This window comes from Brassica napus, chromosome A1 (genome assembly GCF_020379485.1).
Source record: "Brassica napus cultivar Da-Ae chromosome A1, Da-Ae, whole genome shotgun sequence".
Classification (NCBI taxonomy): domain Eukaryota; kingdom Viridiplantae; phylum Streptophyta; class Magnoliopsida; order Brassicales; family Brassicaceae; genus Brassica; species Brassica napus.
This window is the reverse complement of record NC_063434.1, coordinates 18,132,251-18,149,864: the sequence shown is the minus strand read 5'-3', so window position 1 is coordinate 18,149,864 and position 17,614 is coordinate 18,132,251. Positions and strand designations below refer to the sequence as shown.

At 40.5% G+C, this 17,614-nt stretch overlaps 1 protein-coding gene across 1 annotated transcript; it reads left to right on the top strand.

Moving 5' to 3' along the window:
• The first annotated feature begins 1,082 nt into the window (after positions 1-1,082).
• Positions 1,083-4,958, top strand: LOC106427568. Its single transcript, XM_013868292.2, has one exon. The coding sequence runs from the start codon at positions 1,083-1,085 to the stop codon at positions 4,956-4,958; it is 3,876 nt and encodes a 1,291-aa protein (XP_013723746.2).
• Positions 4,959-17,614: the final 12,656 nt, after the last annotated feature.

Here is a 17,614-nt window from a genome sequence, read left to right as displayed (position 1 = left end):
TGGGTTTTTTGATGGTGGAGCGAGCGGGACTCTTAAAATAAATGAGCCATTACCAAACAAGGTGACAGTACCAAAGGAGATCCCTGTGACTCAGGGGAACACAGTACAAAATATACAGTCTACTCAATCTCAAGAGAGAGGCTTAGCTGCTCAAAAGACACCGACGTCTAGTTCTCCAGAGCAGGCTGAGAAGCGCGATAGTCAGTCCCCGATAAGTGAGAGGCTCAAGATAGGATTGATGGGGAAGCATTCATCAGCACAGGATACTGATCTCTTAACTGAGGAGGAGATTAACCAAATGGCGGATCAGTATGCTAGCGTGGATTTCGATATGGATGAGGACATGTTGAATGAAGATGATCTGCTAGACGAAGAATTGGAAGAGAACACAGTGATCCCAGAGACGCAGGAGTTTGAAATGCAGTCTAATCTACCACAACGTGAAGAAGACAGAGCTGGGAGAGATGTGAGAAAGGAGAAAGAAAAGGAGAGGTTAACGACAAAGACACCGCGTCCAGCAGCCAGTAAAGAACAGGAACTAACCAAGAAGGCTCAGAAGGACATGAGGCCACCGATAAGCATCAACAAACGTCGAGGAACTCGAAGCCCAGACACGAAAGGGTCTGCAGCGTCGAAGAAACTGGCTATCAGAGGACGTGCCTCACCAAAAGGCAAACTGGTCAGACAGGGACGGCTCAGCTCGTCGAAAGTCTCAGACCCGATGCCAATCCCTCGTTTTGAGGTGTATCCTTCGGCGGCTAAAGGCCGGAAATCTACTGCTGTAACAGGTTCGGTGGGGTCCCAGAAACCACCCAGTACTCAGATATGAGTGCAATCGCCTGGAACTGTCAGGGGGCAGGAGCCTACCTAACTAAGCAACACCTACGGGAGTTGCACCGCTGCTTTCATCCTAATTTCCTTTTTCTTTCAGAAACAAAAAACAATTTTTCTTTTATGCAAGATTTTAAGTTTGAATTTGGTTATGATAATTTGTTCACCGTGGATCCTGTTGGTAGGGGCGGTGGACTGGCTTTATTTTATATGAATGATGCTGAGGTCGATATTGGTTTCTCCAATAACGTATGATAGATGTGGAGGCAAAGATAGAAGGACAGAAAGTGTATATCACTTTTTTGTATGGAGATCCGGTGATAGAATACCGTGAGAATGTTTGGGAACGTCTAATGAGGATGAGTATAAACAGAACAGGAGCTTGGCTGATCATGGGAGACTTCAACGAGATTACCAACAATGGGGAAAAGAAAGGAGGACGAAAGAGATCTGATGCATCTTTTTTACCTTTTAAAAATATGTTGACATGTTGTGGTATGATTGATTTTCCTTTTGTTGGTAGTTCCCTGTCCTGGGCAGGTCGGACGAGAGCAGGGAGAGTACAATGCCGTCTTGACCGTGGAGTTGGAAATGAAGATTGGCACCAACTGTTTTCCCACACGTATGTGGAGTATTTGATGCGCTGGGGTTCTGATCATAGACCCATACTTGCGAGATTCCAGTCGAGAGAGAACAGGCACAGGAAGGGTTTTAAATTTGATAAACGGTGGATAGGAAAAGCTGGCTTTAAACAAGCAGTTCTAGGAGCCTGGGATGCAGCAAATCTCGATATAGACGCCTCCCTGTGCGACAAGATCAAGGAGAGCCGAACAGCCATCTCCCGGTGGAAGAGGAGTAATGTCACAAATAATGCAAAGCTCATCGAAAATCTCAAGAAGGAACTGGACAGAGTACAGGCAGACGACACTATATCAAGTGAGGAAGAGCTGGAACTTAAATGGAAGTTATGTGCTGCCTATAGAGATGAGGAGCTCTACTGGAAACAAAAAAGCCGAGCTCTCTGGTTACGAGCAGGAGACAGGAATACTAAATATTTCCACGCCAAGACGAAACAACGCCGAGCTCGTAACAGAATCACACGACTAAAAGATTCGATGGGCCAGTGGGTAGAATCCGAGGAAGGTATTGAGATGGTGGCGACGGAATACTTCGACCAACTTTTCTCCTCGTCTAACCCGACTAATATTGAAGATTCACTCCGGTATGTTACCGCGACAGTTAGCAATGATATTAATCAGCAACTCTTAAGAATCCCTCAAGATGAGGAGATAAGGGAAGCGACTTTCACTATAAACCCAGAGAAAGCACCAGGCCCAGATGGGATGACGAGTTTTTTCTACCACCGCTTCTGGAACAAAATCGGACATGACGTATGCAGCATGGTCCGGAACTTCTTCGAGACAGGAGAACTAGACGAACGCCTAAACCAGACAAACATCTGTCTTATTCCGAAGACAGACAGGCCGGCGACCATGGCAGAGTTTAGACCGATCAGCTTGTGCAATGTAGGATACAAGATCATCTCGAAAATCATATCCACGAGATTGAAACGTATCCTTCCGGAACTGATTTCCGAGACTCAATCAGCTTTTGTGGCAAAAAGGTTGATCACAGATAATATCTTGGTTGCACAAGAGATGTTTCATGCCCTCCGAACGAATCCTAGCTGTAACGGAAAATATATAGCTGTTAAAACAGATATGAGTAAAGCTTACGATAGAGTGGAATGGAGTTTCATGGAGGCCTTACTTCTGAAACTAGGTTTCGAGCAGCAATGGGTCGCGAGAGTTATGAAATGTATAACATCAGTATCATATCAAGTACTGATAAATGGTGAAGCAAAAGGGAATATTATACCCTCGCGAGGACTACGGCAAGGCGACCCGCTCTCGCCCTTCCTATTTATCCTTTGCACCGAAGTTTTGATCTCACACATAAAGAATGCTGAAGCTACAGCAGCTTTAACCGGTATTAAGATTGCACGAGAATGCCCCCCGGTCTCACATCTCTTATTCGCGGACGATAGTTTGTTCTTCTGTCGAGCAGACGCACCTCAATGCGAGGAACTGATGCGAATAATTGACGTTTACGGTAAAGCCTCAGGACAACAACTGAATAAATCCAAATCTTCAGTTCTGTTCGGTTCTCAGGTCGTAACGTCCTCAAAAATTGATCTGAAAAGATCTCTAGGGATTATGAAGGAAGGGGGCATGGGAATGTATCTAGGAATGCCAGAAAAGATCTGTGGCTCAAAGACTCAAGTGTTCGCGTTTGTCCAAGAAAGAATGAATGGAAGGATCAACAACTGGTCCGGGAAGCTGTTATCACGAGGAGGGAAAGAGGTACAAATCAAATCGGTGGCACAAGAAATCAAATCGGTGGCACAAGCGATCCCCTCCTTCGTCATGTCTTGTTATCTCGTTCCCCAGGGAGTATGTAAGAAGCTTTCCGCCGCAGTGGCGAGATTCTGGTGGAGTACAAGAGATAACAATCGCGGGATCCACTGGATAGCCTGGGATAAAATATGTGTTCCACTGGAGAAAGGAGGCCTGGGTTTTATAGACTTCAGAGATTTTAACCTAGCCTTGCTGGCGAAACAGGTGTGGCGCCTTCTGGTGTTCCCGAACTCTCTCCTGGCACGCGTCCTCAAAGGGAGATATTATCGTCACTCGAACCCTCTGCGAACGGGTAAGGCCTCTTCCCCGTCGTATGGATGGAGAAGCTTGATGGCGGCAAAACAGGTTCTCGAAGATAACATATGCAGAACAATCGGGACAGGGGCGGAAACTAAAGTGTGGGAAGATTCTTGGATCCCCGGAGAAGTAGCAAGACCGGCGAAAAGTGTACATGCAGTTGTTGATACAGAGCTAAGAGTCCATCATCTCATAAACTTCGAAACAAAAGAATGGGATGAGGGTTTCATCTCAGAGGTGATTCAAGCTGAGGACATTCCGCGTATCATGGCAATCAAGATAAGTAAAACAGGGAGAACAGATGGGTACTGCTGGAAACATACGAAGTCCGGACATTATACGGTGAGATCAGGTTACGATATTGCAGTCGAACAGAGGAGAAACCAAAGTTTTAACCCGCTAGTCGAACCAAGCATAACACCGTTGAAGAAAAAGGTCTGGAAACTAAAAACGGCAAGAAAGATCAAACACTTCCTTTGGCAGGCCCTCTCGGGCTGTGTGTCTTTGGCAAGCAAGCTGGTCGAAAGGCATTGTGGGACAGATACTACCTGTCAACGATGTGGAGCTGAGATCGAAAATATAAATCATATACTTTTTGAATGTCCACCTGCCTTTCAATGCTGGATTCTCTCGTCGATTCCAACACCTCCGGGGCTTTTCCCGAGTACTTCCTTATATGCGAATTTTGAATATCTACTGCAACAGGTGGCTCCAGCAGAAAGAGAGAATGGCTTCTCAATGTTTCCTTGGCTGATTTGGTACGTGTGGAAGGCAAGGAACGAGAAGTGCTTCAATGCAAAAGATATTTCTCCTCTCGATACCCTTCAACTGGCGCAACAAGAAGCTGAAACATGGAAGGTAGCACAGCTAGGAGAAGATATAACAGAAGAAGACGAATCATCAACACAAATATACCAATCCCTACCATCATCACATACTAGAACGGATCGTCGGTACACTTGTCAAGTAGATGGCTTGTGGGCAGCGAGTGATGAATGGATGGGGATGGGATTCGTAATTTTGGAGGCGGAGGAAGAGATCCTTCAAGGAGAAAGTTGTACACACAGAGTTCAGTCACTTATTCAGGCCGAAGCGGAGGGTATCATCTGGGAAATGAAAGAAGCTCGAGCGAGAGATCTCGATGATATCAATTTCGCCTCAGACTGTCAACAACTGGTGAACCTAGTGAACAAAGACGAAGTATGGCCGGGCCTATCAACAAAGTTGGATGAAATTAAATACTTGCTTTCTAAGTTTCAGAGTGTTGTTTTAACATTTTTACCGCGTTCTTGTAACATCCGTGCGGACTCCTTGGCTAAAGGAGGACGTTCACGTGCATACTGCTCTGCGGTTGTAAACTCACTGGTCCCCTTCTTGCCTGCTCTAGAAGCTCGCCACGAAGAACTAGAATGATTCTATATTGAAGTTTGTTTGATGCCAAAAAAAATAATAATAATAATAATATGTGAAATTACTTTTGGAACCCTCTGGTAAGAATTGTATGATTTCTAAAAGTAAATAAAATTTTTATTTTCTCTTTCATTATCGTTTTCTTCTTCCCCCACCTTATTTCCTATCTTCTTCCTTTGTTTTTTTTTCTTTTTTTTTTTCCTGATGAATCTAAAAAATTGAAGATGTGTTCCAGATAATGATCTACATAATCACTGGTCTATATAATCACTTGATCACATACACACACACATTCACTAAATTCTGAAATTACTTTCATGTAATACAAAAACAGTTTTCTTCAGGACAAACGCCACGGGATCTTTGCTCGGTTTGTGCGCAAACTAGTTCTGAGACTGAGTCGTATTGATCGTCTTAAGGAGTGACCCAAAGAATCTTCAAACAAAAGAGGAACGAAAAAGTTGAACTCGGCGAGGTAGAACTCATATTAAGAATATTTGATAAACATGTCCGTAAAATTGAAATAAATACTAGAATTAATTCCAGATATGATATCATGGATAAATTAATTGGTATACAATATTATACATATATTAACCGTCTAACGATGAATTTACAAATCTAAACCGAAAATAAACTGTTATAAATTAGTAGATATACTGGATAAATAAATTGTTACATGTTATTAAATATGCTAGTCGTGTAATAATAAATTTTAGCGGTTAATTTTTAAATACATAAAAACTAATTGTTACAACATTACAATCTTTAAAAATATTTCACAATAGATATGGCGGATAAAATAATTATTATACAACATTATATATATATTAGCCATCAAATACTGAATTTAAAAGACTAAACCAAAAAATAAATTGTTATAAAATATTAAATATGCCAGATAAATATTTTTTTTATATATAGTTAAATATGTTAGCTATATAACAATGAAGCTAAAATTAATTTAAAATCACATGTAAAATATATAAAAATGTTAAATGATATTATATATGTTATTGAGTTAAAAATTGAAAAAGACTGTTATATGCTATTAGATATATTTCCATTTTTTAGAGAAATGTAAAACTTATTTAAAGTATATCCGGCTAGAATTTGTGTGTTAATCCACTTGATTTTTTTATGAGTCATTAAAGCAGAGGTACAAAGATTGATTACATAGCCAAAAAAATGAAAGCGATTTATGATGGTGCATACAAGTACACGTGCTGAAAATAGTTGTGATGAGGTTCCATGCGGCTGGAAACTGCAGAGTTTTTTGGTTTCTCCGTCTTCCACCTGTGCAAGAGAGAGAAATTAGTGTTTCATATTTAATTTAAGCAATAGAAACAACGCAGTAATTGCAACTTAAAAAAATTGTGGGGGAACAACTAAAATGTGTATATACCTAAATCCCTTATATACTAAAGCATAAGTCACTCAAACAATAAAATTTTGACATGTGTAATGGTTTAAAAAAAAAAAAATTTTTGATTACGTAATTGCAAAATTATTAAATCACTGTTTTTCCTCGAACTGATATCATCACACGTTCCATGAATTCAGTAACTCCTGATACTAACTGCCTATCTCATATATAGAGTTCAGTTAACTATTTTTATCTTTCGATTCTTCTTTTTTGATTTTTCTCAACAGTTTCACTTTCTTTGTCTTTTTATGTAGGTTTTGAGTGCAGCAGATATCTTTATTCAAATCGATCATTTAAAAATCTGATTTTTATGATTCTTTCTACATGATTCAAGTTGATATCATACTTTACTTCTATTTTGTATTCTATTTTTTTTAAAGAGTGAAAACCAGAGATTTGTTTTAGAGGATATTACTATTAGAAGCATGAAGTTATTTGATTCAAAGCGTGGTTATTCCTGTGAAAGAGGTAAACTGATTACATTTAAAATTGTAATTATCTAAAATATGTTTAGATAGATGAAGCTTTGTACGTAGACATTTTTAAAAAAAGTTAGAAAAAAACTAGAAAAACAGAGTGCGGTTAAACATGTGTTATCTAGGTTTAGAAAATATGACTAAAATAAACAGAGAAGCTGTATGGGAAATATATGTATATCTTATTTATAGTTTGTTGATTTTACTATCTTTTTAACATCACTAATTTTACTAATCTATCAATGAAATTTCTACGAGAAACATATTTTAATATGAAAATGGGTGCAAGTAAATATTCAGTGAAATATTTAATCAAGTTTTATATGTGTTATCTAGGTTTAGAAAATATGACTAAAATAAAATTTTATTTTTATGCGTTGAATCCTTATAACTTATCAGATAATTTGGAAAATAGTGAAAGTAAACCGTGCGTTGGCACGGGGATAATACTAGTACACTATAATGCTTGTGTGTGTAGTGCAAATACCCGATTGTTTACATGGTTTGTTGTCGTCTTATGAGGTTTTAACATGGGTCATATGACAAGTCTCTTTATTGTTTGTTGTCCACAGAAAACTCTTGCAAAAATAAAATAGAATAAACAGAATTAAATTACACAAAAAACTGTTGTAAAATTTAATAATTGTATATCTGATAGACCATGGATTTGACGTACTTTTACCTATGGGTTATAAATGTTTTAACTACTAATTATTATATTATAGAGTCTATTTAGCATATTTATAGGATTAGAAGTGATTTGGAGTAAAGTGATGATTTTGGAGCATCTTGGAGATATTTGGAGTAAGCACTCGAGATGACCATCGAGAACGACCATCGGTCGACATTGAGGAAGAATAATCGATCGATGTTTACATCGTGACATCGATCGACAGCGAAGCGCGCAGAAAGCCCGTTTGGTCCCAGACGACTTTGAACCCAAGTCTTCACCTATTTACAAGATTACCCCTGACGATTTTAACCTAATTATATAACCTTTGCCAACATGTTAGAGGAAAAGTGTGTTTCTTGTTTTACTGTTTTTCACAGCAAAAGTTTCTAGGATTTTTAGTAGATTGGAGAGAAGATCCAAAGTTATTTGTGATTGGAACTCCATTAATATCTATCTATTTATCTAATGCAGTTTTTATACCTTATTGATGTCATGAATTGCTTAGCCATGTCTTAGTAGTATCTTGTTAGATTTTAGGATTTAAATAGGTTATGAGGGATTAGCCCCAACTATAGATTGCTAAGTTGTGATATTAATCTTTAGGATTATCATTAATGTCTGATTCTAGATTAGCTACCTAGAACTTGCCCTAGGATTGTTAGATATTAGCGATAGCTTGCATTTCATCCTGAAACCATTCTAATTGAGCTAAGACTTGCTAAGAGTAAGGCGAGAGCTGATCTAGTGAGCTTAGTGAGCATATTCAACCCGCACATTAACGCTTGACCAATAGCGATCGATATTCCTATCGAATAATCGGTCAACGTTTCGGAAAGTACATCGATCGATATTTACATAGAATCATCGATCAACAGTGGTCAATAGACAAAACTAGAAAGCGAGAGCCTAGTGGTTTGTTTATAAATTCTTAAACGTTCTTGTTTCTCATACACCAATGATGTCAAAATCACCTGCAAAAAAAAAAATTACATTAGGATGATGAGTAAATATGTTGTGGAGTTTAGTAATGGACCTAAAAGTATTTAACCGTAGTAATAATATACAACTTACAGGGAACATAAGAAGAATAACCCAAGTGAAGAAAAGCAGACCAAACAGAGATGCAATATCTGAATTGCTTTCAGTAGAGTTCTTAGGAATTTCTTTGACAAACTCGAATAGTATCTTTGTCCCAGGGCCTTTCAGAAACTTTAAATAAGCACTTGATACCTGCAGTTTTTGACCGGTTCACTTAATGAAACATATAGAAAGAAAAGACATATTCCAAGACCTAAGTTCATACCAGACTGATCAAGCGGGGAACTCGGACCAAAGGCTTGTTTTGAGGACCGCCACTGTAATATGTCGCATTATACCAGATGGCCACATCCAAGTTTTTTCCATCCGTACTCAAGAGATCATATGCTAAAAGGCAACAAGATATACATCAGTCAACAGTCAATATGTATACTAAAGCATGCATATAATTTATATAAATAAGTAGAAGATTAATTTAACAAAACCTGCAGCAATCTCATTTGTCATCCGCTCAGGATTTCCCCTCCAACTACCCTTCGAAATCTCCTCATTAACCTCGGTACATGTATTTCTCCAAAGGCACAATACAACCCTTCACTACAAGAAAACAGCGGCATACTGAAGGAAAAAATCGTCGGTATGTCGTCGGAATAACGCTATTCCGAGGACATACCGACGAAAAAAGTCCTCACGAGAAAAGTCCTCGAAAATAACTCCTCGGAAATTCATATTTCCTCAGAAATCCCTCGGAAATTTCCGACGGAATTCCGAGGAAACTAAATTCTGAGAAAACTCCGAGGACAATAAGTTCGTCGGAAAGTTCCTCGGAATATACCGAGGGAGGTCTTCCTCGGAATATTTCGATGGATTTTCCGATGGTCCAATCCTCGGAAGTTCCGACGAAACATTCCTCGGAATTTTCATCGGGAATTTCCGAGGAACGTGGCCCTCGGAAAATTCCGAGGAACTTCTTTCCCTCGGAAATTTCCGAGGAACTCTCCCCTCGGTATATTCCGACGACTTATTCCGAGGACAAGTTTGTCGGAAATTTCCGAGGGTGCTTTTCCTTGGAATTTCGAAAAAAATTAATTTTTTTTAAAAAATTATTTTTTTTTAAAAATTAAAATTTTTGAAATTTAAATTCGAAAATATAAAAATTAAAATTAAAATTGAAAACATATTAGATAATATTCAAAGTTGTACAATTAAAAATAAAACATTCCGAGTTTTTGAAAAAAAAAAAAACTACGAGTCTTGAATGTTCGGGAACACCTCGTTCGGGTACATCCTCTTCATCATCTCCTGTTGACATGAGAGCATGAATGACATAGAGGAAGAAGAGATCAAGTCAAGACATGCATCCGGAGTGATCAAAGTGTGCTTGTCCGTACAAGTTTGATCTAACTTGGCGTGCAAGACAAGAGGAGACTTATCTGTGATCAAGGAGGATGTGATACTTGCCTTAAGATATTTAAATGATGTCGGCCAAGAGAAAGGATCCGTTGAAGATGAGGACAAGGTGGTTCAAAGGAGAGAGAGCCGTTTGGTGCTGTCGCTTTCCACCTTTGCTGTGCGCACCTTGCCTTGATCAGTCCCCTTTGTTTATTCTTTTCTTCTATGTCAACTTGCCATTAGTTTATTCATTGTTGTATCTATTTAAGGCATGTAACCAGAACCAAATGAATCAAGGAAATGAGTTCCTCTTCTCTTTAGTCTTATGCGATTCTCTCTCACTCTCTCTCTCTCTCGATTCTCTTCACCTTCTTCATAATTCTCATAATGGCTTAAACAAATCTCATAATCTTTCATGGTATCAGAGCAACCTTACTCTTGAGACCTAAACCTTTTTCTTTCTTCCGCAGATTCTCTGAGTTCTAAATTCTATTTTTGGCAAAGTTCATCTTGTTCTTGATTCTTTGTTTCCAGAATTTGCCAAAAGTAGCAAAAACCATCCGAAACCTTTTCTTTTCTTTTCTCTCTTGATGGATACCTCTGAGAACACAAAGATGGTGATGATACCAGTCACACTCAAGGGTCCTAACTACCTGACATGGGCAAGACTTGCCAAAACAGCTCTCGGAGGCAGAGGTCTTTGGGAAGTTGTTGAAGAAGGCCGCCCCACCAAGAAGACTGTCCTAGGAGAGGATGGCAAAGAGGTGGTGATTGCGGATGCTGGGGAGAAGAAGAAAGGTCAGGAGGACCTCATGGTGTTGTCTATCATCCAGAATAGCCTCGCTCCTTCTCTCCAAGAGGCTTATGCCTTTTGTGAGACCTCCAAAGAGTTGTGGGATACTCTTAAGAAGGTATATGCTAATAAATCCAACATAAGCAAGGTGTATGAAGTGAAAGGAGCCATCAACTCTCTCAGTCAAGAGGACACAGACTTTGATGCTCACTTTGGGAAATTCAGGTCCCTATGGGCCGAGCTAGAGATGCTCAGGCCAGCCACTGTCGACCCAGATGTTCTCCATGAGAGGAGAGAGCAGGATAAGGTCTTTGCCTTACTACTTACCCTTAACCCAGGGTATGATGACCTAATCAGGCACATACTGAGGAACAAGGAGCTTCCCTCCCTTGATGAAGTGTGTGCGGAGATCCAAAAGGAGCACGGCTCAGTGGGTCTCTTTAAGAGAAAGGGAGAGATGGTGATGGCCAATCAAGCTGAAGGAGCCGAGAACAAACCTGCCGGAGTAGCCAACAAAGGATACTATAAGCCTGAGGATAGGAAGGTGTGGGTGTGTGACCACTGCAAGAAGAAGGGTCATGGGAAGGACAAGTGCTGGATCCTTCACCCACATCTCAAACCGGCCAAATTCAGAACTGAAGGAAGGGCCAACTACTCGGGTGACATTGGAGAAACATCCAACCGCTCTCAAGCTGTTGAGGAGAAAAAGCAGGGCCATGATGATACCATCAAGAAGTCTGACATTGAGGCTCTCATCAAAGCTCTTAAGGAGTCCGGTAACACCCTTGGAACTTCTCTTAATGCTACTTATCACACGCCTAGAGGTCTCTTTACTTCTTATCAAGTAGCTCACCAAACTGAGAGAGTTAAGCCTTTAGTTATAGACTCAGGCGCCTCTCACCATATGATAAGTGATGTTAACTTGATTAGTAACATAGAACCTGTGATAGGCAATGTGATGATAGCTAATGGTGATAAAATTCCAATTAAGGGAGTAGGAACACTTAAGCTGTTTGATAAAGACTCTAAAGCTTTCTATATGCCTACTTTTGCCTCTAACCTTCTTTCTGTAAAAAGGGCTACTACTGATCTAAATTGTAATGTCATATTTAGTCCTAATGAAGTTGTGTTTCAGGATATTGAGACTCTTAAGTTGATTGGCAAAGGTGTGACAAAGGGAGATCTCTACCTTCTTGAAGACGCCAAGACTCCTTCTTATCTATCTTCAGCTTTTAGTTCAATTCCTGTCTTAGATCATGATGTATTGTGGCATGCTAGGCTAGGCCATCCTCATTCCCGTGCACTGAACTTGTCGTTACCTGATATTTCTTTTAAAAATGATGGCTGTGAAGCTTGTATCCTTGGTAAACATTGCAAGACCGTTTTCCCTAAGTCATCTACAATCTATGAAAATTGCTTTGATCTTATACACTCTGATGTTTGGACTGCACCATGCATATCTAGGGAGAATCATAAGTATTTTGTCACTTTTATAGATCAGAAATCAAAATATACTTGGCTGACTATGATTCCAACTAAAGATAGAGTGCTAGATGCTTTCATTAATTTCCAAACTTACATAACTAATCAATTCAATGTTAAGATCAAAGTGTTCAGGTCAGACAATGGGGGGGAATACACAAGTCATGGTTTCAAAAATTACCTGGCCAAGCATGGAATACTTCATCAAACGAGCTGTCCATATACACCCCAACAGAATGGAGTGGCTGAGAGGAAAAATCGGCACCTTATGGGCGTGGCCAGATCCATGATGTTTCAGACCAATGTTCCTAAGCGGTTCTGGAGTGATGCAGTCATGACAGCATGTTATCTGATCAACCGCACTCCAACCAGAATCCTTGGTGACCTCACACCATATAAGGTAATGAACAAAAGAAAACCCTCTATTGATCATTTACGTGTATTTGGTTGCTTGTGTTATGTCTTGCAGCCAGATGGACAGAGAAACAAGCTTGAGCCACGGAGCACCAAGGCAGTTTTTCTTGGCTATTCCACTACCCAAAAGGGGTATAAATGCTATGTTCCAGAGGCCAGGAAGGTCTTAGTCTCCAGAGATGTGAAGTTTGTGGAATCCAGAGGATACTTTGAGAAGAAAAGTTGGGATGAGCTCAAAGATCTCTCTCAACCGTCCTCAGACAGAGCAGACACACTAAGGCGGCTTATGCAGAACTTGGGAATCAGTTTGTTTCCATCTGCTGGCACTCAGGAGACTGGAGCTGTTCCGGAGACAGTGAGAGCTCCACAAGATTCTACCACAACCCCACATCCTCATCCTGATCCTGAATGGGGGAACAACAATGATCATGAGGCTGAGGGCAATGATCCTAATGTTCATGATCCGGATGAGCAGATGCAGCAAGAGGCTGACCAAACCACTGATGTGAACTCTGGAGGAGTCGAATCAAGTGGACAAGAAGATGTACAAGAGGTGCAGCAGCTTAGGAGAAGCACAAGAGAGAGGAAACCGGTTTCAAACTGGAACAACACTAGAGTATACTTCAACGCAGAGGCAGTAGCTCATCCACCCAGTGCCGTGTGCTCCCTTGCTTACTATCCAGAAGAACATCAAGCCTTTGTGGGTTCATTGGATCAGGAATGGATACCAAGAACATATGCAGAAGCTATGGACAATGATGAATGGAGGGAGTCAGTGAATGATGAAATGGGAGCTATGGAAAGAAACAACACCTGGTATGAGACAGAGCTTCCAAGAGGGAAGAAAGCCGTGACCAGTAGACTCATACACACCATCAAGTATCTTGCAAATGGGAAACCAGAAAGAAAGAAGACCAGGCTGGTGGCAAGGGGATACACACAAGTGTATGGAGAAGACTATCTAGACACCTTTGCACCAGTGGCCAAGCTTCATACAATCCGGATAGTTCTCTCACTAGCAGTGAACCTAGAGTGGGATCTTTGGCAAATGGATGTGAAGAATGCTTTCTTGCAAGGTGAACTAGAAGATGAAGTATACATGAGGCCACCTCCCGGAATGGAAGAGATGGTGAAACCAGGGAATGTTCTTAGACTCAGAAAGGCTATCTATGGCTTAAAGCAATCACCAAGAGCCTGGTACCACAAGCTAAGTACTACACTGAATGGAAGAGGCTTTGTGAAGTCTCAAGCTGATCATACACTCTTTACTCTCACAAGCAAGCAAGGGATTGTGGTAATCCTAGTCTATGTGGATGATATCATCATCACTGGTAGTAACAAGGAGGGAATCAACTCAACCAAGACATTCCTCAAGACTGCATTTGACATCAAGGATCTAGGAGAGCTGAAGTACTTCCTCGGCATTGAGATGTGCAGAACAAAGGAAGGATTGTTTCTGTCCCAAAGAAAGTATACTTTGGACATTCTAAAGGAGGCAGGAGACCTTGGAGGAAGAGTGGCCAAGACACCACTAGAAGAAGGCTACAAGGTTATGCGTGAGGGGGAGTTTGATGCAACTCCCTTTGAGGATGTCAAGAGGTATAGAAGAATGGTTGGGAAGCTTATATATCTTACTATCACAAGGCCGGATGTGTGTTTTGCTGTGAACCAAGTAAGCCAACATATGCAAGCTCCTAAGGTACATCATTGGAACATGGTGGAAAGGATCTTGAGATACTTAAGAGAGGCGCCAGGTCAAGGAGTGTGGATGGCTTGCAACAAGAGTACTGAAGTTGTTGGGTATTGTGATGCTGATTGGGCTGGAGATCGAGTTGATAGGAGATCAACCACAGGCTATTGCACCTTTATTGGAGGAAACCTAGTCACATGGAAGAGCAAGAAGCAGAAGGTGGTCTCTTGCTCAAGTGCTGAGGCAGAGTACCGATCTATGAGGAAGCTTACTAGTGAACTCATATGGATCAAGGGACTGCTAAAGGACTTGGGCATAGAGATCTCCACGCCAATGACTATGCATTGTGACAATCAGGCAGCAATACACATTGCATCAAACTCTGTGTTCCATGAGAGGACTAAGCATATAGAAGTGGACTGTCACAAGGTGAGACAAGCAGTGGAGCAGCAAGTGATTCTTCCATGCTACACAAGAAGTGAAGATCAACTAGCTGACATATTCACCAAGGCAGCCAGCAGCAAGGTTTGTGAGTTCATTCATCCTAAACTTGGACTCACGGATCTTCCATGTCATTGATCTCTCCTTCCATGAAGTGTTCTACTCTTTTTCCTTGGTTAGGGTTTTGTCCCATGAGGTTTTTCCTAACTAAGGTTTTAATGAGGGAATAGCTTCATGGAGTCCAAGCTTGACTTGTCCCACATGGTCAAGCTTGAGGGGGAGTGTTGACATGAGAGCATGAATGACATAGAGGAAGAAGAGATCAAGTCAAGACATGCATCCGGAGTGATCAAAGTGTGCTTGTCCGTACAAGTTTGATCTAACTTGGCGTGCAAGACAAGAGGAGACTTATCTGTGATCAAGGAGGATGTGATACTTGCCTTAAGATATTTAAATGATGTCGGCCAAGAGAAAGGATCCGTTGAAGAAGAGGACAAGGTGGTTCAAAGGAGAGAGAGCCGTTTGGTGCTGTCGCTTTCCACCTTTGCTGTGCGCACCTTGCCTTGATCAGTCCCCTTTGTTTATTCTTTTCTTCTATGTCAACTTGCCATTAGTTTATTCATTGTTGTATCTATTTAAGGCATGTAACCAGAACCAAATGAATCAAGGAAATGAGTTCCTCTTCTCTTTAGTCTTATGCGATTCTCTCTCACTCTCTCTCTCTCTCTCGATTCTCTTCACCTTCTTCATAATTCTCATAATGGCTTAAACAAATCTCATAATCTTTCATCTCCATCATTTGCTCGTTCAGCCTCTTCTGTGTCTCATAGTCCGCCTGTTGAGCTGCCATCTGAGTCTCCAACGCAGATATGCGATCATCCTTGTCCTTCAGCTGAGCCGTAAGTACTTCTGGATCGACATAGGGCGGTGGTGCAGAAGAAGGAGCAGCCGACCGGGAGCGACGACCCAAACCCACCAAACGTCCCTTCTTCTTTGGAACCGACTGAAATATTAAATAATTAAATTTAAATAATATAAAAAGATGATAAAATAAAAATCAAGAAATAAATGAATTAAACTTAAAAAAAAGAACTTACCGATTCAACGATTTCGTTGATTCGAACCCGGGACAAGTTGGTCGCAGCCGCCGAATCGTCATCATCGGTTTGAAGCTGAGACACTTCGTCATACACCTGAGTTTGGACCAGGCTGACCACGTCCCTCACAAGACCATCATCAATCTGACCGGTCTTCTTGTTGGTATACGCCCTTTTCATTAGGGCGAGATCATCAACCGGCTCGCCCTCATTTTCTTCCGCCTTGAAAAAACATAAATTAAACAAATATTAGAAATTTGAAGAAATGCACAAAAAATAAAGTTCTGAAACTTAAATAATTGAAGAAAAAGCGGTTGAACTTACCATGCGATCCCCCAGAGTGGCAATAGATTGAGCACCCAAGTTATGCTTGTAGATGCCCTTCCCTTTACGGTCGCTCCTGCGGTTGTTGGAGTTGGTGGAAGAAGTTTCTTTCGTCTCTTCCTTATCCTAATGCGCACACAACTCCTTCCAGACCGTGTCGTTCATCGACTTTGGGACCTTTTAATTAAAAAAAAAAGAAAATAGTTAAATAATTAAAAAAATAGTTTAATAAATTAAAAAATTGTTAATAAATTAAAAACTACATTGTTTGCTTCCCACTTCTTCTTCCACTCGTACATCTGCTTCCCATAGTTGTCCATAACTTTATGGACGAAGTGGTGATAGATAGAGAGCGTATCATCGGAATTCCAGTTGAATTCTTGCTGAAATAGTTTAAAAATAATTTTTAATGACAAAAATATAAATAGTTTAATAATTACAAAAAAAAGTTTTAATAAATAAAATATAGTTTAATAATTAAAAAATAGTTTTAATAAATCCCAAAATAGTTTAATAATTACAAAAAATAGTTTTAATAATATTTAAAATGTGTAATAAATATAGAAAATAGTTTAATAATTACAAAAAATAGTTTTAATAAATAAAAAATATAAGTAAAAAATTAGAATACTTACCGCAAACTGACGAAACCACAGATGCTGCTTCTCGGGAGGGAAGTCAGTGAAAGTCGGATGTCCCTTGTCGAGGGCCGAGTACATCATACGGTTGATCCATGCGCTGATCCTGTTCCCGGATCGGTTGAACCTAATAAAAAGAACAAATTATTAATAATGAATCAAATTTTAAGGAAAAAAATAAAAGTTTAATCACCATGTTTGACCCCGTCCATGTGGATACGGAGTGAGATAGGGAAGATGGTCACGACCGGGCTGTCGAACCAACTCCGCAACACTCATCACTCCCGGAGGACCCGAAGGAGCAGGAGCGGGTGCAGCAGCGGGAGCGGGAGCAGCAGGAGCGGGTAATGGAGAGGGAGATGTATGGTAGGAGCTGTGGGGCGAAACGGAATCCTGATTATGGCTGGGCGAACCCCGAGCGGGTAATGGAGAGGGAGATGTATGGTAGGAGCTGAGGAGGATTAGGGCGGATTCGCCGGAAATCGCCGAGAGAAACGGGAGGAAACGGCGGAAATCGCGAGAGAGAAGAGAGAGTTCGGCGGAGAGGAAGAGAGAAATGGGGAAGAAGATCTGGTTCGACCTAATAAAATGAGGCGTCCGACGGAAATTATCCGTCGGAATTTCCTCGGAATTATTTAATATATCCGTCGGAATTTCCTCGGAAATCATTAATTCAATTTTCGCGAAATATTTGGCGGCTTGGTTTACCCGGTTAAATGAAAATAGTTCGAGGAATCAGGTTTCCTCGGAATACCCTCGGTAATTACCGAGGAAA

Coding starts and splice junctions, on each gene's coding strand:
- LOC106427568 (XM_013868292.2), top strand. CDS start 1,083: ATGATAGATGTGGAGGCAAAGATAGAAGGACAGAAAGTGTATATCACT.